Below are 22,799 nucleotides of genomic sequence, written 5' to 3' on the forward strand. Positions count from 1 at the left end.
TTCTCCCATAGGAGAATGAAACTCCTCCTCCTCCTCACCATCAGTAGCCTGAACTCTTGACTGTCTGTCTGCTGTCCTCCTGCCTGCACCTGAACCTGTAGAAGCTGAGGTACTGTGTGAACTGTCCATCAATGGACTCCCTAGTGAACTGCTCTGCATGCTGCCCGGAGCATCACCTCTCTGGCTCGGCGAGCCACTGCTCACTGATGGACCTGACATCCTCATAGATGTACCTCCGGATCCTCCTGATCCCTGCCCACTGGATCCCTGCGACTGACTCAACTGCTGCTGAGGGTCTGGCTGATCCAGATACTCTAACTCCCGTGACCTCCTAAAGGCCCTGTCCTCCTCGAACTTCACATCCCGTCTGACAACAACTCTCCTCTGTGCAGGGATGTAAATCCGAAAGGCCTTTGATGTCTCACTGTAGCCCACAAAGATACCCTTCTCTGCGGTGGGCTCTAGTTTGGTCCTCTTCTCCTTGGGTATATAGGAGTATGTAATGCATCCAAAGATATGAAGATGACCAAGATCAGGCTTCTTCCCAGAGAAAGCCTCCTCCGGAGTCATGTGCCCCAAGGCACGATGCGGACTCCTGTTCTGCAAGTAAACAACTGTGTTGCAGGCCTCTGCCCACAAGAACAATGGCAACCCCTGATCATGTAACATGGCTTTGGCAGCCCCTATGATGGATCTGTTCTTCCTCTCCGCAACCCCGTTCTGCTGGGAGTTGTAGGGAACAGTGAACTCCCTCCTAATGCCTGCCTCCGCACAATAATCAACAAACTCTCCAAGGGTGTACTCTCCTCCATTGTCCGACCTCAGGGACTTGATCTTCCGACCTGTCTGTGTCTCCACAAGAGCTCTAAACTCCTGAAACCGCTTGAAGACCTCACTCTTGGTCTTCAAGAAATAAATCCAGGTCCTTCTGGAGTGATCATCAATGAATAGAACATAGTACTCATATCCACTCAAGGAAACATGAGACATCCGACCGCTCACATCGGAATGAATCAAATCAAGTATCCCAGTCGCTCTGCTGTCACTGCTGGGAAAAGGGGATTTGGCAAACTTGCCCATAGCACAACCTCTGCAAGTATCAAAGTGATCAGTACTGAAATCTGGCACACCTGTAGTGATCTCCCGCAATGTCCTCAAGGCTCCATGATACATGTGTCCCATCCTGCGGTGCCAAATCTCACACAGCTCAGAACTGCTAGCTCTGTTGTCGGTACTACTGCTCAATGCCAAAAGGGGCTGGAATGCAAACTTGTACACCTTTGCATGGCGTACACCTATCACTCTAGCTGAATCAGCTGGAGTGCCCCTGGGATACATCAACACTTGTCCTTCCCTGAACAGTACCTCATATCCTCTGTCCTCCAAAGCTGAGACGGATATGAGGTTCTTCCTCATCCCTGGCACATAAAGAACCTCTGACACCTTCAAGGGAGGTTTGGACTCCCTCTGAAATGTCACTGTCCCCACCCCGACTGCTCTAACAACTCTATCATCACCGAGTACTACCTCAATATCAGTGCCACTCTCTGAAAGCTTTGAGAAGTACTCCCGGACTCCTGTCATGTGACGTGAAGCCCCACTGTCCACGTACCAGATACCTGAAGATGCTCCACTAGTCGAGGGAAAAGCATGCTCCCTCTGAACCTGTGTGGCAGGTGATCCTGCACTAGAGGACTCACATGTAGTGAATGCAAACTCCCAGTCAAAACGACCTGCAAAGTCCTCAATCTTTGCTGAAGCTGCCACGTTCTGGTTCTTCCCCTTCTTCTTCTTCTTCTCCGGACACACAACTGCATAGTGTCCCATCTTTTGACAATTCCAACACTTCACCTTGGAATAGTCCTTCTGTGTGTTCCCCTGTTTACCTTTACCTTTGCCTTTGCCCCCACCATCGCTTGTGGAAGCCTGCTTCTTCCCTTTGCCTTTCTTGCCTCCTGCCACCAGTGCTACGTCCTCATCCTGCTCAACTGGCTTGACTGCCCCAAGCTGTCCTTTCCTGATCTCTGTCTGAATGCAATCATCCCAAAACCTCTCCCATGTGGGAAGGGTCTCACGTGCACACACCCCATCAGCAGACTTCAACCATGAACGGGGGAGGCCATTCACTGCAATCCGCACCAACTCAGTGGGTGGAATGGCCTCTCCAATCGCTGCCAACTCATCTCTCACATTGGTAATCTTTGTGAGATATCCAGCTGCACTATCATTACCCATCTTAATGTTCTTCAGCTTCTCCTTCAGGACCATCTTCCGGTTCTCATTGGTACTCTGGTAGAGATTGGACAATGCTGTCCACATCTCATGGGCATTGCTCTTTCCTCTCACATGAGGAATGCAATGGTCTTTGATTCCGTCTAGAATCAGCGTCTTACTCTTGTTGTTCTTTCTATTATAAGCAGCCAACTGAGTAGCATCAGTAGGCACAACAACAGGGTTCTGTGCTGTATGCACCATGATATCCCAGACTTCTGCCTCCTCAAAGATACTCTGCACTCTCTCCTTCCAAACGCTGTAATTTATATGCCCATCCAACCTATCCTCCACCCTCAATCCCAATGACATCTTGCTGTCCTAAAATTGAAAAATAGCACTGCTGTGGTAAAGATAAAACTGCTGTCTATGAAAAATCAGTTTGTTGGAATTTTCTGAGTGAAAAAAATCAGCAACTGTAATTTTTCCTTTTGCTGTCCCAGACTGCCCTTCAGCACTCAAGCTCTGATACCATGTAGAAATTTTTCATTTCCCACCCCGGTTTTCAGTTTCTTCTTATTTCTCCCATATAGTTAAATGCCCTTTCCCATAACCATACATTTAACAAGCTGAAAAAATAAATTTGCTGAAAACACAAATTCTGGAAATTTACAGAATGTTGGAAATTGCAGAAATAAAAATCAGCAGTAATAAACAGCCATTAAAACACATTTAAACACTGAGATTTTTGGTCAACTTGACCCTGGAAAAACCCCCTACAACTCTTGGGGAAAACCAGTTTGAGAGCTCTTCTTTATTTCTGGAAAATGCCTTTTTACAGTAGGAGAAATGTTCAGCAAACAAAAATCAACAAACAGACTTTTACAACTTATCTCAGCCTTGCTGAAACACCGTTGCTGTTACACCGCGGCTGTTGCTGTTACACCGCGGCTGTTGCTGTTACTCTGCTTTCAACTTTGCTGTTACTCCGCTTTCAGCTTTGCTGTTACACCGCTTTCAGCTTTGTTGTTACTCTGCTTTCAGCTTTGCTGTTACACCGCTTTCAGCTTTGCTGTTACTCCGCTTTCAGCTGTCCAGAAATCTCCCTTGCTCTCTTGCTCTCCTTCTCTCAATCTGCTCATGAAAGAATGAATGATCTTTTCCTCCTTTTCCTCCCTTAACCCAACCTTAAGTGACTTTTGGGTGATCCCTAAATCCAATGGCTGAAATAGATTTAGATCAATGGTTGAGATTAAATGCTCATTTAAATTTCACTTTCTATTTTTTAATTCACCCCACTTTAATAAAGACCCACTTAGTCATTTATTTCCAAAGTCACTTTTCCTTTCTAATTTTTCATTGACTTTATAAAAGTCACTTTAAAATTAGACTTAGTAACTTTATCACTTAAAGTCACTTTTAAATTAGATTTAACTTTATAAAAATTATAAAGTTACTTTACGAGAAAAATTAAATTCTTTTGGACACTTTTTCCTAGGCCAAAGATCAAAGCCTAAGGGAACCACCTGTCCTCCGGTACCAAATTTCAACATTTTCCGCCTAATCTGTCCACTAATCCATGTCCAAATGTGCCGAAGAAAAGCAAACATAAACACCCAATTACATAATTAAAAGTCATACCTTCGGGGTTGGAAGGCCTACCTTCAATCATAACAGATGAGCGAGGGCACATAATGGTTGGCTCAGTTGGCAGAGAATAGTGGCACATCGAGCTATGTGGTTGCTGCAAGTGGCTGTTGGTTGTGCGCTGAATACAAATCTAGGAGAAATTTTCTCCCATAGGGGTCACTCACTGGTGGTGGGTAACATGGCCCACTTTCACCATAGCCAAACTCCCCTCACTGATGGGAGGAGTCCCCGTAGGAGAGAGATCAACTATAATAGATATTCTACTATTAATGTGTGAAATGATCTTCCTGGAGGTCTTCAAGAAAGACACAACCTAGGTCTAAGGCTTCACAAGGAAGCAATTCACTTTCTCTGATGAGGCCTAGAAAAGAGGGCACAAGACCTAGGGTTTGATAAATTTGATGAGTGTTGGAGTAACCAAAGGTCAAGGTAGGAGAAATGGTCTCTTACAATGTATATCGACTATGTCAAGGCTCATGAAACCTTCAAGGATTATGTGGTGCCCATGGAATACTTGCCCATCGTAATAGTACCCATGGAATACTTGCCCATGGTATTCATACCCATGGTATTGGTATCCATATAATACTTACCCATGGTATTGGGGTCGCCAAGGATTATAAAAGGGAGCTCAAGATCATTCTATAGGCATGTCTGGATATCTGATAGATTGTTTACTTCGACTCGTAGAGCTTGCTTGAGGGTTTTAAACCTTGAGCATGATGTTCTTCGGTGGAGCAATTACCCACCCTAGTTGATTAAAATAACTAGTCGTCAGTGGTGAAAGACTCCACCCTAGTTAGTCTTAAAGGAGGAGCCATCCAGGTTTCTCATTGGGCATCAACGAATTCATTGGGGAGACCATTGTCAATCATTTATATCTTCATCCATTTGTGCCATCTTGTTGGTGTCTTAGCAGGTTCTCATGTATATTCAGATTGATCTTTAATATACTAAGGTTGAGTTGTTGCTTGTGCTTATTGTCAAATGAGGGTTTCATGTTAAATTTTGTGTGATACATCCTTACATTAATGATTAGGAGAAAATCATTGGCAATGTCATTTTTGCAATGGTTAAAAATATCATGATGGTAATTGTGAAGATTATTGCAAAATTTAGTTTGGGACACTATAATATATTTCTTTTATGTATGTAATGCTCATTTAAACAGTGAGAAAGATTATTCATAAGTTTATTAGGTTTAATCTAGTAAACATGTATTATAGTGCTAAGTTTACTTTAGTAAATATTTGAACTTCATTGTTTTTGCACATTATTGTTGGAATCATGATTGATGTTAGATGAAAATCTGTAGGCATTAGTCTCGGCTACAATTGCCAAAGTTAGGATCCAAGAGATGCAGTTAGTCCATGTTGCGAAACAAACATGGAGTGTTCAACACAATGTCTAACAATGTCCCTCCAATGCGAGTTGGGTGGGTTTAGAACTTGAGACCTGTCGTTCTGATACCGCTTGTTGGCTTCACAATTGTCGTTAGACCAAAACTTGTAGGCATTAGTCATCGCTACAATCGCCAAAGTTAGGATCTAGGAGAGGCGTTTATTCCATTTAGTGAAACACACAGGGAGCGTTGAACCAAATGTCCAACAAGTACTTGATCTTTCACATTGCAGGGCGACTTGGTCCAAATTGGTCACTCACCTATTTTATCTTATTTTATTGGAGACTTGGTCAAGTTTGATCGCTCTCGATATATAGATATTGGAGATTACAAATGAGTGTATAATTTTGGTAATTCTCTCTTCTAATTGTTTTCTTGTGCTCTTATATGCTAGGATCTTTCTTCCATTGCTAGTATTGTGCACATATCATTTGGTATCACAACCACTGTTGCATTTATCATGATAATATTGACAATATTGTGATAAATCAGAAGATTATCAGGGCAATGCTAATATCACCTTACTATATTAGTATATTGTGATATATTCAAAAACGATATTTTGCAAATATTTTCTGACATTTGCTGATATTTTACCAATTTTTTCTATGAATATATTTTATTGTTTTTCAGTTTGTTAATATTTTAAGGTATTTTTCCTACTATTGTCGATTAGTTATATATAGGCCCTCATTGACATGATAATGTAACATGGGTCACAACCTTAAGATTGAGGTCTATTGGAGTTTATGCTATTTTGGCCTTTCGGTGACTTTCCTCTCATCTAAATTCTCTTTGAGATCTGAACTACAAGAGGTTTGAGCAATTTCAAGGTCTGTTGACAACATGATTTCGTATCTCTAGGCCATTGACATGTACATAACATATATTTTGTCAAGCTCACTTCTTCATTTTTCGGCTTGAAAGCTCCTATAGTTAGGCTGCAAGTTCTTATTGTATGCATTACTCATTGTAACATGTAATGAATGTTCCTAGTGGAGTGCTTCTTGATATTCTTCATAAAAACCATTATGCCAGTAAGTGGGTAATTGTTGAAATTTTGATAGTGAGGACATCAAATTTCAACCTCCTTGGAAGAGATTTTTTCTTATATAGCACATCCTTGACTCCATATCCCCATAAGACAAGGAATTGGTCCATTCTCCATAATTTTCTCTTCTCAATTTTGGTCCTTTTAAGGCTAGGGTGAAAATCTAGGGCTTGCAGCAAAATTTTAGAGAGCAGGCTTTTTGGTGATTTGAGAACCTAAACATCAAGAGATAGGTCTAGGGTACCTAACCTATCAATTTAGTGGGCGTCCAATCAAGTTTCATCCATAAAATATCTTGCCCTAGGTGTTGCTCTAAGAAGGAAACCCTAGTTTCTTTTCCACTCAACATGAGGACTTTTTCGAGAGTTTCATGAGTCTTGGCTTAGTTAAATATTATTGTAAGAATATCACTGTAGGAAACCCTTTCCCTCGGGCCTTGACCTTGTGAATACCTATCAACATCAAAAATCTCAAAACCTTAGGTCTTGAACCTTCTTTTCTAGGACTTTTCTTTGAGAGCATATTGCTTCTTTGAGGTCTTGTACCTTTAGTGTGTCTCTCTTTGAATGAGCTTTAGTAGGGTCACTTTGTACCTTATCATTAGCATATCCATATTGGGTGATCCCTCCTTTACTGTAGCTCCTCCCATCTGTGAAAATCTGTAAAGGGCAGGGGGTTTTAACTTTTGCTTGAGGTGACATTGGGACTCTACTTCATTGTTTGCACTTTGTCTAGCTCTTGGGTTGTGGGGTTTCCCTCTATAAGACCTGCTAGATTTTGTGGTAACAATGCCAATATAATATTTATGAGATGGATCATTATGGAGCAATATTTGATGATTATGACTCTGAGAAGCTAATGCCACTTATGCACTGTTAGCAATCGAGACAAGTCCACTAGCTTCACATTGCCTAATAAAATAGCCAAGTGACACCCTCAGACTCCTACTCGAATTCTGTATGAGAAGTTGCTACAGATTTGTTCATCTATTAATTTATAGTTTCACCTGCGATGTACAGGTGTAAAGGCTATAAAAGATACAAACTAGCCTAATGTTCAAATAATTTGATGGTTTAACTGATCACATAGGACTTGTAAATGAACCAGTGGATATTTGTAGGAAATATCAAGTTGCTTGATCTTCACACTCGCTTAAACTGCTTTATTAAGAACTATTTTTTTCTTAATGCAACGACCTCTTTCAAACATAGAAGAAATATCTTATTGTTGTTTTACCTCATCTGTTTAATAGATACCTGAAGTCTGTGTGATGATTGCTGAACAAAAACGTTTTCAGACAGTGGACTATGGACACTGATTGACGATTGAATTTATATTGATTGTACCACTGTGGATATGCTCTTTATGTGCTGATGTGGTTTCCCTTTTGGTGTCACCTCTGACTAGTGTCCTTTTTCATCTTAATGGGTTTGCTTTTATTTCTGATGGAGGAAGCATCTTTGTGTTTCTGTCAATATTTATTCATAAATTTTCTTGGATAAGTTGGTCATCCTTGAATTTTCTGAAGTTTGAAAGAGGAATATTTTGCTTTTTTTTTTTAATCCATTGAATGGCTTATAGAGAATAATTGTCTTTTCTGCCCCTTTTATGGAGTCTTGGTGTCTGAGTCTGCATCTCTGTTAACAGAGAACAATATGCGAAGTTGAAAGCAGATTGCCACACAATGGATTCATCTGTAGGGAGTGGTGTTATTTTAACTACACCACGGATAAATCAGGATGGCAGTATTATTCACAATCCAGAACATCCTGAAGGAGGAGGCGTTGCTCGTGAATCTTCTGCAGGTACAGGTAGGCAGGCAGAGCATACATGTCTGAAGTAAGTGGGCACATTAGAGGTATTTAAGGTGAATGTTATGTTTATGTGCTAATCCGTAATGGCAAGAAAAATATTGCAGATAGTTATGCAGACTCCAATACATCTATGATAGAAGTCAATCTGAACCAGACAGAGGTGGAAAGTTTGGTCCAAGTGGGTAGAAAGCATGATATGGACAGAAATGGAGATGATTGCAAAATGGAAATAGCAAGTAGCATGCCTATGGACAAAGAGATCATTCAGTGGATGATTATTTTACACCAAATAGGTAATTGTATTCTGTTAGCTTTGCTTCTTCTTAAAAGTTTTAGGCCTAGAATATGTCCTCCTCCAACCTTGGAAGTAGTCACATGCCTTGTCTATAGACTTCAATTTTTACTTTCCTAGCCAATTCTATCTTGTGCATCTTTTAGGGATTTTCATTAAAAATCATAATGATATCTTGCTTTCTAACCTAAATTTTGTTTATTCTTGCTTAAATTTCTGTAACGTATGATATAGATAATGTTTCTATGGTATGGATCTAGTGCAGTCTGTTAGAATTTTATGAGACTTGGTGGCCTCGTAGAAGTATTGATAACTTATCTCATGATCATGTTCAAGTTACCTGCCTTGACATTCAGATCTATTTCAGAACTGTCAACTTTTAAATTTGGATCTAATCTCAAACTGGTGTGTGGAAAGGGCAATGCACTTGGAATGATAATGATGCAAGATTCTGTTAAGTTTAGGTATGTTCTATGCTTAGAGCAATTTATTTCAATTTTCACAGTTAGCTCAATATCTTTTCCAGATTGGCAATCACATCAGCATAAAAGTAAACTGCAGATAAGAACATAAACATAAATCGCAGAAGACAAGCCAAGACAAGAGGACACAAGATGTGCTGCTAGCCAGGGACAAACCCCAATGTGGGGAAACCCTTGATCAATTCTTCTTATATGTTCTTCAATAGTTCAGCAGAGAGAGAGAGAGAGATAGTACATATACATTAGAAGTCAACACTTTGACTTGACTAGATAAGAGCAAAGATCTTCACCATGTAGATGACACAATGCAGTTATACACCTGATACCAGGGACTGCAGCTCAGAGAGCAGCCTTCAATCTTCAACTGATTTGCAGCATAAGGTCCTTCAAGGTGAGACCCTTACATCATCATGCTGCAGTTGAACCAACCCATGACACTAGCTCTGTCCATCTTATATTACAGCAGCATCATACAGTCGTCTAATAGCTTCAGCAGCATGACAGCTCCATATATATATGCTAATGATCTGAGCACTCAAATACTCATACGAAATATTGACCGTGGTGTTATGGCCTGCGGCCTAACACACAGTGTTCCTTTGCTGCTCACAAGGAAGTCTGTACCTTCATACGGTCAGCTCTTCAATCTGCCTTCTATTAATGACGAAGTTCCACTAATGTCACTGAACATAGGCCTATATTAATCTGCCCTCTAACAGTCCCCTTTGCTGCTCCAAAGGTTTCCAACCAAGGTCTTAAACACAATGATTTCTCTCATAGAATTTACCGTTCATAACCTTCATCAAGTTCACAACCCTTTCTCCATCCAAGTGACTGTATTATTATCAACACAGTCCTAACATATGCTGCCTTTATAGACAGACTTCAACATATACCCTTCAGCACTCTTCTCCCTGTCATACAAGCCACTTTCAGACCTTCCTCATCTGCCTGAAGCTTGACGCTGTTGCTGTCCAAATCTGAGGAATGATAGCTGTGGTAAGACTCCTCCATGGCTGCGGCTGGGGCATGCTTGAATAGTCTTCTATTGACTGCGTTAAGGGGTCCTCTTTCCAACGTATAGGAATCCTCCTCTTGCTGCATAGAACCCTCATTGTCTGCGGATTATATCACCTTTGAGGACTGCGGTTAGGGCAGCATAGAGGCCTCCTATTTCCAGCGTATAAGAGTCTTCTTAAATTGCGGATGTAGGGCAACATCTAGTGCGGAATAAGGCCAGCAGTTAGGAGGTATATGGACTGTGATTAGGGCACAAACAGAACTGCGGCTAGGGCTCTTTTGAACAACATATAGGTCTCTCCTTAGGGCTGTGTATAGGAGCCTTTTAGTACAGCTGATAGGGTCTCTTTCTAGACCAACAATTAGATCTTTCCTTGCTGTGTTATGTAGGCTTCCTTCACCATTCTAGATCTCCATTCCTTTTTGCGTTTAGGGCTTCTTCATTAGGGCAGCGTAGATCTCCTTTCTCCATCGGGGCAGCATTATCCCTTAGGATCTCTCCTACTAAAACCCAAAGACAAGTAGGGAGGAAGAGATCCCAAGTGAGTGTGTAGAAATGCTTGAAGGCTACCTCTATTTATACTAAAACATTGAACACAAGTGGGGTTTGTTTGGTTGCTGGCCGACCTTGACGAATTGTCCCATAACACAAATAAATTCATATCTCCATGAATACTTATCGGATCGGATGATCTTTAGATCAATCCTACACCTTTCGATGAGAGGCAGAAAAATATCAACTGCTATTAATAAGATGACCCACATGGAGTTTGGCCCTAGTTGTCAATTTTAACAAATTCACCATTTTGTTGGGTAATGTCTTGTACCGGACATTCTTTGAAATTAAAACAATTTGGGAACCTTCTAAGCATGTAGCTATAGTGGCTGTGAGTCAGTTGGTTGCTTCAAGTAGCCCAATAGCTCATTGTTTCTCTTTTTAATTTGACCTTGTAAGTCACGCTGCCAGTCCCTATTCTTTCGAACCTCAGCTGTGTTCTATTCAATGACCTCTTGTTTTAACTCTTCTTTGTTCGCTGAGATTGAAGAGTGCCATATCCCATTAAAATATTAACCATATAAGCTATTTATACTTTGACTTAAAGAAGTACACCGATTCCCCATCTTTTCTGAAGTGCATTCGACCCTTGATTCATCTTGTTACCCACCACCTGTGGGTAGTGTATATGGGAGAAATATTTTCTCTTAGATGGTTCTCAGCCAACAGCCCCTTGCAGCCCCTAGATAGCTTGATGTGCCATTTTCTCCACCACCTGAGCCAACCATGTGGTCTCTCGCCCATCTGTTATGAATGTATGTTTGACGGTGGGCTTTCCGACCTCAGAGGTATGGCTTTTCGTTGGTATAGTTGAGTAGTTTTCCTTACTTGTCATGAGCAGTTTTGGGCATGAGTTAGCAGGGGGATTTGCTGGAAAGAGTGGGTTAGGTTTGTATTCTTGTCTCCACTGCCTGATTTTGTGGTTAACCTTGTATTCTAGTGATGTGGGATCTCCTTTACTGACTATTTGGCTTTTGGGTTGGCACTACATGGGAAAATCCCGATTTTGGTTGCGTGGTCTTGCTTCTTGATACCACCTACATCACTCGTGTTCCACTCATTTAAGCCCCATTCATCTATTTTCACATCCAGGTCCACATGTGTCCACTGGGTCCACATAGGGTTAGCCTCCACTTCCCCTTGTCCACACCTTGGGTTGGGCCTGGAACGATGCCTCGGAGGTTGATGCAGCTAAAAAGAAAGGAAAAAACATAATTTGGCCACTCTCAACAGGAAATGTACCACAAAATGCAAAAGATGGCCAGGACATACAAATTTAGCAAGAGGGAAAAAGCTAAACATGAGCTCTACCCCTTATATGTGGCCATCACCCTGGTTCCTAAGGGCCCTAGATGAGCCCCCTCCATTGTTAAGAAACCCATGATTGTCCCAAACCTTGGTGGGTGATGAACTACCTCACCTTAATGGGGTATCCACTGCTACATATTACACATCTTGCTCTCCATCCCCTAGAGCCCCAAGCAATTATGAAGAAAAATCAATCAAAGGTAAAAGGCATATGAAGAAGGGTGGAAAAACAAAGGCCAAGGTACTCATGTACCACGATTTGCTCCCTCCTACACTTATATACCTAGGTGTGGGCTTCCCTTATTATAGCTACCCTTGCACTTTGACATGTGGTCTGGATGATTCCCTTGATCCCCACTCCATTCCATTATTATATCATTTTCCATCTACCTCTTAAATGATGAACCATGGACATGCCACCCCCTTTAAAGGTTGAATACACCTAGTAGGGTCCTTGATTAACCCTCTATTGAGCTTAGAGACACTTGTACATGCCAAAGGCCGATAGGGAAGGGCATGCCAATATGGAAGGGCATGCCAATATCCAACACTCTGTCCAATCCTAGTTTTCCTTGGTAGCACAAACCATAATCACTAGTGCCACGCAAATACTTGAAAACCCGCTTCACTGCTGTCTAGTGCTCCTTCCTTGGTTTTGACATAAACCTGCTCAATACTCCCATTGCATGTGCAATGTCTGGTCTAGTACAGACCATTGCGTACATCAGACTATCGACTGCACTTTCATATGGAACATGGGACATGTCTTCTTCCTCTTCTTGTGTCTTGGGACACTGTTCAACAGATAACCTCACACCTACCGGAATAGGAACCTTCACCGGTTTACTATCCTGCATATTAAATCTCTGCAATATTGTCTCGACATACTTCCTTTGGTTTAACCAGAGCTTCCTCTTTTCCTCGTCTCTTTTAATTTCCATGTCCAAAATATTGTTTGCAGCACCAAGCTCTTTCATGTCGAATTTCAAGGACAATTGGGACTTCAAATCTTGGATAATTTCTTTGTCATTTCCAACCAGCAACATATCATCCACATACAAGACCAGATAAATAACACGGTCACCAATTAATTTAAAATACACACAGTGATCTGCTTTGCTTTTGGTGAAGCCAAGTCCCCGTATAAATGTATCAAATTTCTGATTCCACATCCTTGATGACTGTTTTAACCCATACAAAGACTTCTTTAACTTGCATACTATTTCTTTCTTACCCTTCACTGCAAAACCTTCAGGTTGCTTCTTGTAGATCTCCTCTTCCAGATCCTTGTGAAGAAATGTTGTTTTCACATCCATCTGTTCTACCTCAAAATCAAAAGCAGCAACAACAGATAAAAGTAATCTAATAGAAGCTGCCTTGGCAATAGGAGAAAAAATATCACCAAAATCAATTCTTGGCACCTGTGAATAACCTTTTGCTACCAACCGAGCTTTGTATTTCTCCACCTTTCCTTCTGCATTTGTCATCTTCTTAAACATCCATTTGCTGCCAATGGGTTTCCTTCCAGCCGACAACTCCATCAGATCCCAAGCCTCATTTTTGGGCAAAGATGCCATTTCATCAACCATGGCCTCTTTCCAGAGTTTGCCATCCTCTGAATCTACTGCTTCCTTCACAGTTCTGGGATCATCATCAGTAACAGATAAAGCAAAATTTGGACAGAAAGTAGATGGACTGTACCTTTCCAGCTGCCTTCTTTCTCGAACTGATCTTCTCACACCCGGAGTTTGTGGCTCTTCATCTTCTGATTCCTCCTCTACTGTAGAGTCTGATTCTTCCTCCTTAAGCTCAAACTCTATCTTCTCAGGTTCCTTTGGTTAGACTTCATGTTTAATAACATCTTTCACCTCTCTGAACACCACATCTCGGTTGTACACAACCTTCTTTGTTACTGGGTTCCAAAGCTTATAACCCTTTAAAGCATCCTTATACCCAATAAAGATGCACTTTTCAGACTTACTATCTAACTTGGTTCTTTTCTCCTTTGGAACATGTACATATGCATCACATCCAAATACCTTCAGATGTGAAAGAGAGGGTTTCTTACCAGTCCATACCTTTTGTGGAGTTTTATCCTCCAACGCTGATGAAGGAGATCTGTTGACCAGGTAACATGCTTTCTCCACCACCTCTGCCCAGAATTCTTGTCCTAACCCGACACCACTGAGCATGCTTCTTGCTCTTTCCATCAAAGTCTTGTTCATTTTTTCTGCAACTCCATTTTTCTCAGGTGTGTATGGAGTAGTCTTTTGTCGTGCTATACCACACTTCTTACAAATTTTTTCAAATTCTTTGCTGCAGAACTCTCCACAGTTATCTGTCCTCAACACCTTTATCTTCTTCTCTGTCTGGTTTTCCACGAGAGCCTTAAATTCTTTAAACCTGTCAAAGACTTAAGATTTCTTCTTAAGAAAATATATGCATATATTCCTTGAAAAGTCATCTATATATGATACATAGTACATAGACTTACCCAATGATGGAACTTTCACAGGCCCAAACACATCACTGTGCACAAGTTCTAATATATGTTTTGCCCTTTTACCACTAGAGGGGAAACTCACCCGATTTTGCTTCCCATATACACAATTTTCACAGAAATCAAAATACAGAGAGTTATTACTCATACCTTCTACCATACCTTTACCATGAAGTATTCGAAGGCCCTTCTCTCCAATATGTCCAAGCCTTTGATGCCATAGCATGGTCTTCTCTCTAGAGACCACTAGATTTTCTGCTCCACTTTTAGGAACCACAAAACTGTTGAACCCATCAACAACAGTTTTTGCAGCTTCTATAGAGTTCCAATTCGAACTCTCCGCATCAATACTAGTGCCCCCCGAACCATCTTGCAGGTATCCTTCTCAAACACTGTTTTTACACTTGCATCATCCAACTCGCTTACAGAAATCAGATTTCTGGCTAATGCAGGAATATGCAGAACACTCGGAAGTGTTCTAACCCTTCCACCTTGCAACTTCATCTTTACTTTTCCGCGACCAACGATTCTAGCCTTCTTGTCATCCCCCAAGAAGACATCATCGCCATCATATTTCTCATACTCGCAGAACCACTCTCTATGGGGAGTGATGTGAAATGATGCACTTGAGTCAATCAACCATGCCTCATGATCTACATGTGTACTTGAAGAAGCCAAGTACACATCCCCACCTTCATCTGAGGTGGTTTTCGCCTCTGCAGAAGGAGCATCATCAGATCCTTTTCCTTTATCAGGAGATTTAGATTTACAGTCCCTTTTGTAGTGCCCTTTTTTTGCCACATTTTCAGCACACCACCTTTACATGTTTTCCTGGAGATTTAGATCTCCCTCTAGATTTAGACTTCCCACTCGATGACTTATTTTTGTTTCTGTTCTGGGACCATCCTCGTGCAAACAAGGCATCACCATTCTGGCTCTCCATATTTTTCCGTCTCATTTCCTCCATCAGCAAGGATGAGACTATTTCATCAAACTGCAAGGCAGTTGCATTGCTACCTATTGCATTAACCAGACTATCCCACGAATCTGGTAGAGAACACAACAAACTGATGCAATTATTTTCATATGAAATTTTAATATCAACAGATAATAACTGACTTACCACAGTATTAAATGCGTTCAGATGCTCTGTCACCGAGTCTCCATCTTTCATCCTCAGGTTATACAGCTTTTTCCGGAAGAACAGTTTATTCACCAGAGACTTAGATTGATACAAAGTTCTTAACTTGTCCCACAAAGCCTTCGTCGTAGCTTCCCTTGATACATTCAACAATATTGAATTTGAGACACAATCGTATTGTGCTCTTTACCTTCCGATCCAACTTCTTCCATTCTTCATCGGACATTCTTGTTGGTTTAGTAGCTGGATCTACCGCAATTCACTGATCTTTATCCACCAATAGATCCTCCATCTTGAGTTTCCATAACTCAAAACTATGACCATTAATTTCTCGATCTCTATCTTTCCACTACTCGCCATCTTCTTTCACCACCAGAATCGATCCCGCAGATCTCCCACTGATCAGGGTTTACCGCAGGCCCGAGTGAAACCCCTCAGCAACAAAGGCGTCCCCTTGAAGCCAAAACAACTTTGATACCAAATGTAGGTTTTAACCTCGTACATAAATTACCTGCATACGAATTCTAAAACACAGAAAATAAACAATGCGAGAGCATAACACATAAAACACATATACATAGAGATTTTCCCCTGGATCCCAAAACGGGGACTACCAGCTTGATTTTTCATTATGTTCCTTTCAATTTTACAATACATATTTATACATGCCAAAGCATCTAATACCATGGACCAAAAACCATCGTGTTTAAAACCATGTGCGAAAAACATGCACAAAACCATAGGTAGGTCCGCCCAACCTAATATAGGGTCCAAAAAACAAAATTTTCTGGGGTGCTGCTCCGGACCCCATAGAGGGGGGTTACCTGCACCCCTCAAACCCCTTGTGACCCCCCGCTACGCAATCAACGCAATGAAAGGGAGGTTCTGCCCCTCCTCTAACCCCCCGGTTAACTACGTGGGCTAGTCGTGGAAAGAATATAACACAACCCAACATGACCAACCAGCTCCACAGTTGCACCATACACTTGGTAGATGCTCTAGGATGCCTCCCGCTGCAGAGGGAGGGATTATGTCATTACTGCAAACCTTACAGATGGTCTACATGCATATTTGATCCATTTGGAAACTCATGAGAATGTCTTTGTGCACCCACACTCACTTGGGAGCACCCCAGGTTCTTGATTAGAAAACAAGGGGCCAACCCCTTGTCCTCTATGTTTGGAGTTTATTTCTACATTATGGCACCCCTTGGACTTCATTAGGCCTCCTCAAATGTCCAACAACTCACTTTGTTGATCATTCGACCCTCTTGAGAGGGTTATCTTTACATTATTGAGTTATTTGGTGGGTTTGTCATCAAAAGTTTTGGTATTATGCACATTATTTTATTTTAGGAGCTAAATTAGGCCTAATTAGCTAAATCAAATTCATTAGGAAGTGTATAAATACACGTGTGATGAATCATTTTGATCATCATCACTTGGATTGGATATTTCTTTCTTGGGAGATTTTCACTATCCTTCTTGGAGGATGAAGTTGGATGAATTTTGATGTTTGGATCTCTTTATTTTTTGTCTTGAGGCTTCACTATTGGGATATAATGATGATTGGATATACTCTTTGTTACATGTTAGTACTCTTTTAATGTTATTCTTGTTACTTTCTTATGTCACATGCATTTCACTAGGGATTTTCGCTATACTAGGTTGAAATTTACTGCTTTTCTTATGCGAAATTTGTCTTTTTATATCTTTGCATCATGTCATGGGCCTTGTATGAATGAGTGAATATTCCTAGAGATATTTTATTGAAATTTTATCTTAATAAGTCATCATATATATGCAAATCGAAGTGTAAAGACCTTGAAGCAATTGTCTCATGCCCTAATACCATGCAAAATTGTTCTAGAGGCCTCCTTTACTAAGTGAATCCATTCCAAGCATTGAAATATCCATGACTTCATTTCTCCCAAATATTTAGGCACTGATCTTCCCCTGGTGATCACTCTAAAGCATATCTTTCTCAACTTCTCTCTTTCTTTCTAGGCCTAGCCCCAATATGTGACCTGGGGCACCAAATTTCTCACGATTCACCTAGTCAAAAAATTTGATCTCTTGCCCTCTATTGCACTATTGTGTCTCCTAGAAGCCGTCTAAATTTGAAGCAATTTTGATTGTGGGATCTTGAGATATTCCAAGCCCTAGCTTTGAGATCGATTCTTGCCCTTGGTTTCCCTTGGCTAGTAACTCCATTAGGATCATTGCATCAAAATTAGTGAAAATTCCCCTTTGATCCCCTTCTCCCCCTCAATTAGGTCAAGAACACCCTTGATTGATCAACTCCACCCCCTTGACCTAATTCTGGGTCCACTTGGTCCCGTGTGGTCCCACAACTTACTGAAGATAATTTCACAAAGACCATTTGGAAACCAAGTTTTCACAAGGGTTTCTAGGACTAGGTCCCTCCTTTACAAGTCTTATTTGCAAACCCTAGCCCTTGAAATCCCCTTGGCCCTTCTTAGAGAGCCTTACACCTTGCTTCTCAAGCAAGTAAACCATGCAATTGAGTCTCTCTTGTGAATAGGCCTTAGGGATCACTCTTTATCTCTTCATTGATTCATCCATCTAGTGATTCCCTTCATACCGGGTCTCCTCCCATCGGTGAAAGTCCATAAAGAGCAGGGAGCCTTTGCGTAGGTGACAGTGGGCTATTGCTCCATTGGTTCTCTTTACCTAGTAGTTTCGCTTTTAGGATCCCCTTCTAGGACCCCTGCTAGTTTGAGTGGTGACACATCTTATTTGCAATTTTTCCATTTTTTTAAACTTTTGATGTTCATCAATAAACTGACTGATTTGGATGGTAATGTATAGTGCCTAATTTCATAGCCAGGTGTTGTTAATTACCAAACACCATATCCTTTTGTCAAAGTTGTAAAATCTTCGGACATTGACATTTTTTTTTATGTTTTAATTTTGCTGAAACCACTTCAAGTTTTTAGCTCCATCCCGAGATACAAGTCACACCACGGGACATTGCTGGCTTTATTCGTGGCAAAAGATTACAATTCTCAGGTTAGTGTATTGTAAGTCACTATAATTTAATATAATTTATAATTCCAATTTCTCCATTATATTTTTTGATTACTCGTTTTATGTTTTCATTAATTTGTATTGCTACTAGTTTTCCATTATTATGGGTGCGTAGAAAATGTTTTCCAGAATCCATATATATATATATATATATATATATATATATATATATATATATATATATACATATATGGATTCCGGAAAATATTTTAATTTTGCTGAAACCACTTCAAGTTTTTAGCTCCATCCCGAGATACAAGTCACACCACGGGACATTGCTGGCTTTATTCGTGGCAAAAGATTACAATTCTTAGGTTAGTGTATTGTAAGTCACTATAATTTAATATAATTTATAATTCCAATTTCTCCATTATATTTTTTGATTACTCGTTTTATGTTTTCATTAATTTGTATTATTACTAGTTTTCCATTATTATGGGTGCGTAGAAAATGTTTTCCAGAATCCATATATATATATATATGGATTCCGGAAAATATTTTCTATATATATATATATGGGGGTAAATGGGTCTTGAAACTGACACTCTGAACAATGTTTACTTTATATATATATATATATATATATATATATGGATTCTGGAAAACATTTTCTATATATAAGGGGGTAAATGTGTCTTGAAACTGACACTATGAACAATGTTTACTTTTTTTCACCGAAATGTCAGTATTGCACTTTTTGTCTTGAGAAAATCCACAGAGGACAACTAATATATAAATAATTGAATAAGATATGAATTTCCATGTGATTGTGTACTTATATGCATTGACTAGTCACAATGGTTGATTGGTCATGATCCTTTGTTATGTTGTGTCCTTTAGGCTTTATTTAGGAGGAATCACTTTATTTGTTATTTGTTATGAAACCAGCTCACAAAAAGATAGAAAAGATAGTTGAACGCCTTAGAATTCAGCCTCTTCGAGGGGGAAACCTCCTTTACATTACACAAATGAATAATTCTTGGATGATTCAAATGACAAAACCTCCTTTCTATATATAGGAGTCTATGGGGTCACAATATAACCAAGCCGACCTAACAATAATAATATAAAGGCACAAAAATAACAATAGAGGGATTCTATGGGGCACAATAATAATAATATGGGGACAATAGGGGAACAATAATAACAATAAGGGATACAACGACAATAGTAATGGGGGGATCACTAATATTATAGGGACCTAACATGCCCCTCTCCTTCAAAAAAGTGTTGTCCTCAACGCTTGAGTAGTTCTGGATGCTTCTGTATAAAATTCTCATCCTCCCATGTGGAATCTTCAGCGGATAGGTTCTTCCACTTGATGAGATACTTTGAAATGGATAGATTTCATAGCTGTCGAGTTCTTGTTTCTATGACTGCTTCCGGTTCCAATATAATTTTTCCTTCCTTGTCAAGTTCTGGCAATATTGTTTGAACTGGGAGTTTGTCGCCTATAACCTTCTTTAAACATGAAACATGGAAAATTGGGTGCACTCGAGAAGCTGCAGGAAGCTCCAATTTATATGCCATAGTACCAATCTTTTGCAACACATTGTACGAACCATAATATTTTGGTGACAATTTATTATCCTTCTTAGCTTGTTTGAGGGACATTTTTTTATATGGTTGTAGCCGTAGGAATACCTAGTCACCTATATCCTTTAAGAGTTAGACAACTTGTTGTTGATGCTCGATGTGATGTTCCACTGCTTGAACCTTAGAATTTTCTCTTAAATATGATGTGATGGATGGTGGCTGATATCCATAAAGTGCCATAAATGGGGTCATTTTTGTTTCAGTATGGAAGGAAGTGTTATACTACCATTCAGCTCGAGGCAACCATTTGACCCATTGTGTCTGTTTATTAGATACAAAGCAACGAAGATATCCTTCCAAACATTTGTTTACTATCTCAGTTTGCCCATCAGATTGAGGATGATAAGATGAGCTATGAGCTCACTGAGTACTAAGACAAGAAAATAATTCTGTCCAAAAATTTCCAGTAAAAATGGGATCTCTATCACTTACAATAATCTTTGGGTTTCCATGTAGCTTTTGAATTGTTTCCATAAATGCGGTAGAAACTGTACTGGCTTTAAATGGATGTGATAATGCACAAAAGTGTGCATACTTGGTAAGTCTATCAACTACCACCATGATGACACTCTTTCCCTCAGACTCGGGTAAACCTGTGATAAAATCCATTGAAAACTCCTCCCAACGTTGGCTTGGAATGGATAAAGGTTGTAATAGACGTGGTGTCTTAATTGTTTCAGCTTTATTTTGTTGGCATACCAAACATTCCGCTACAAACTTTTGAATATCCAATTTAAGGCCATCCCAAAAAAATTCCTTCTTAACCCTGTGGTAAGTTTTTAAAAATCCTAAGTGCCCTCCTAAGGGAGAAGCGTGCAATTCCAGAAGAATCTTTTGTTTGAGTTGGGAATTCTTATAGAGGTATAAGTGATCTTTGTACCATAACGAATCATTTTTCCAGCTAAATGTATCAGACGTAGTGCAATCTTGTTGTAACTTTCGAATAAGTTCCCACACTTCTTCGTCATTCTTCCATTCCTCCCTTGCTTCTTTTATCCAATCTGGTTGGATAATAGAAATGGCACACAATAATGCTTCCACATCCTCATCCTTTCTTGAGAGTGCATCTGCCACAACATTTTGCTTCCCTTTTTTGTATATGATTTCAAAGTCATAAACCAACATCTTTGTGACCCATTTTTGTTGTTCTTCAGAGGATAATTTTTGTTCTAAAAAGTATTTAAGGCTATCATGATCCGTTTTTACCTTGAAGTGTCTTTCCATTAGGTAGGGTCACCATTTCTTAAGTGCATGTAGTATTGCCAACATTTGCTTCTCATAAATAGCTTTGTATAAATACTTTCCCTTGATTGGACGACTTTCGAAAGTAATGGGTCTTTCATCTTGCATTAAAACAACACCAATTCCATTTCTGGAAGCATCACATTCAACAATAAATGTTTTTGTGAAGTTTGGTGTAGCTAAGACCGGTGTTTGGCACATTGCCTCTTTAAGATGTTCGAAGGCCTTTGTTGCTTTTGGAGTCCATGAAAATGCATCTTTCTTCAACAATGTTGTTAGAGGTGCTGCTATTTTCCCATAATTCTTAACAAACTTGCGATAATACGTTGTCAACCTGAGAAATCCTCGCAAATGCTTTATGGATGTGGGGATTTCCCATTCCTTAATGGCTTTAATTTTGCTAGGGTCTACCTTAACTCCTTGATGAGATACAATATGACCCAGATATTCCACCTCTTGTACTCCAAAGAAACATTTGGATATTTTTGCATATAATTGTTTCTCCTCTAATAGTTGTATCACCCTGTCAACGTGTTCAACATGATCCTTCTAAGACTTGCTGTAGATTAGTATATCATCAAAAAATACTAACGCAAATTTTCCAAGGAAGGGTTTGAAAATGGAATTCATCAAACCTTGAAATCTAGAAGGTGCATTGGTAAGGCCAAAAGGCATGACCAAAAACTCATAGTGACCCTCATGAGTTCTAAATGCTGTTTTCGTAATGTCTTGAGTCTTCATTTTGATTTGATGATATTTTAAATGAAGATCTAACTTGTTGAAGTAAATTGATCCATGCAATTCATCCAATAATTCATCAATGACAGGAATGGGAAACTTATCTTTAATAGTGAGTTTGTTGAGCTCCTTATAATCTGGATACATGCACCATGATCCATCCTTCTTGTGCACCAATACTACTAAAGCAAAGAAAGAACTTTGGCTAGGTTGAATTATACCAGTCTCAAGCATCTCTGCAACCATATGTTCAATTTCACCCTTTTGGGCATAGGGATATCTGTACGGCCTAATGTTTGGAGGAACACTTCCTGGAATCAAATGAATAGCATGATCATGATCACGAATAGGTGGGAGACCTTTGGGAGTCTCAAATACCTTGGAATGATTGTCCAAGGCGTTTTGGAGATCTGGAGAAATAAATGATTTCAATGTGGAAACATCTAGTCAGTGTTGCGGGGGAGCGCCCCCCCCCTCGCTCCCGCTCCCGATCCGCGCTCCGGGCGGGAGCGACTCGGGAGCGGGTCGGGAGCGCGCTCCCGAAATCGCTCCCGAAAAGGGAGCGATTTTGGGAGCGCGCTCCCTAAAAAAAATTTCGCTCCTTGCCTTTTCGGGAGCGTTTTGCCTTTTTTGCATTTTTTTTTTGTAGTAATGTTCGAAATGCAATTTTTTTTTAAAGAAACAAATAGTTTTTGAGTGGGGCAACTTAATGATCAAGTCTAGGCCCTAGTATTGATATGCTATTC

The 22,799-nt window shown here is 40.1% G+C and overlaps 1 protein-coding gene across 1 annotated transcript in view; it reads left to right on the forward strand.

The window, feature by feature from the left end:
* The window catches only part of LOC149251672 (uncharacterized), a 209,048-nt gene that overhangs the window by 161,825 nt on the left and 24,424 nt on the right, over nt 1–22,799 (forward strand). The window contains exons 4-5 of the mRNA XM_089453963.1: nt 7,962–8,119; nt 8,233–8,421. Coding sequence (XP_089310089.1) covers nt 7,962–8,119; nt 8,233–8,421 — 347 coding nt within the window. The remainder of the gene's footprint in view (nt 1–7,961; nt 8,120–8,232; nt 8,422–22,799) is intronic.

Source organism: Pinus tabuliformis, chromosome 7 (assembly GCF_031772625.1).
Source record: "Pinus tabuliformis cultivar Carrire ecotype Pingquan chromosome 7, CPIR1, whole genome shotgun sequence".
Lineage (NCBI taxonomy): Eukaryota > Viridiplantae > Streptophyta > Pinopsida > Pinales > Pinaceae > Pinus > Pinus tabuliformis.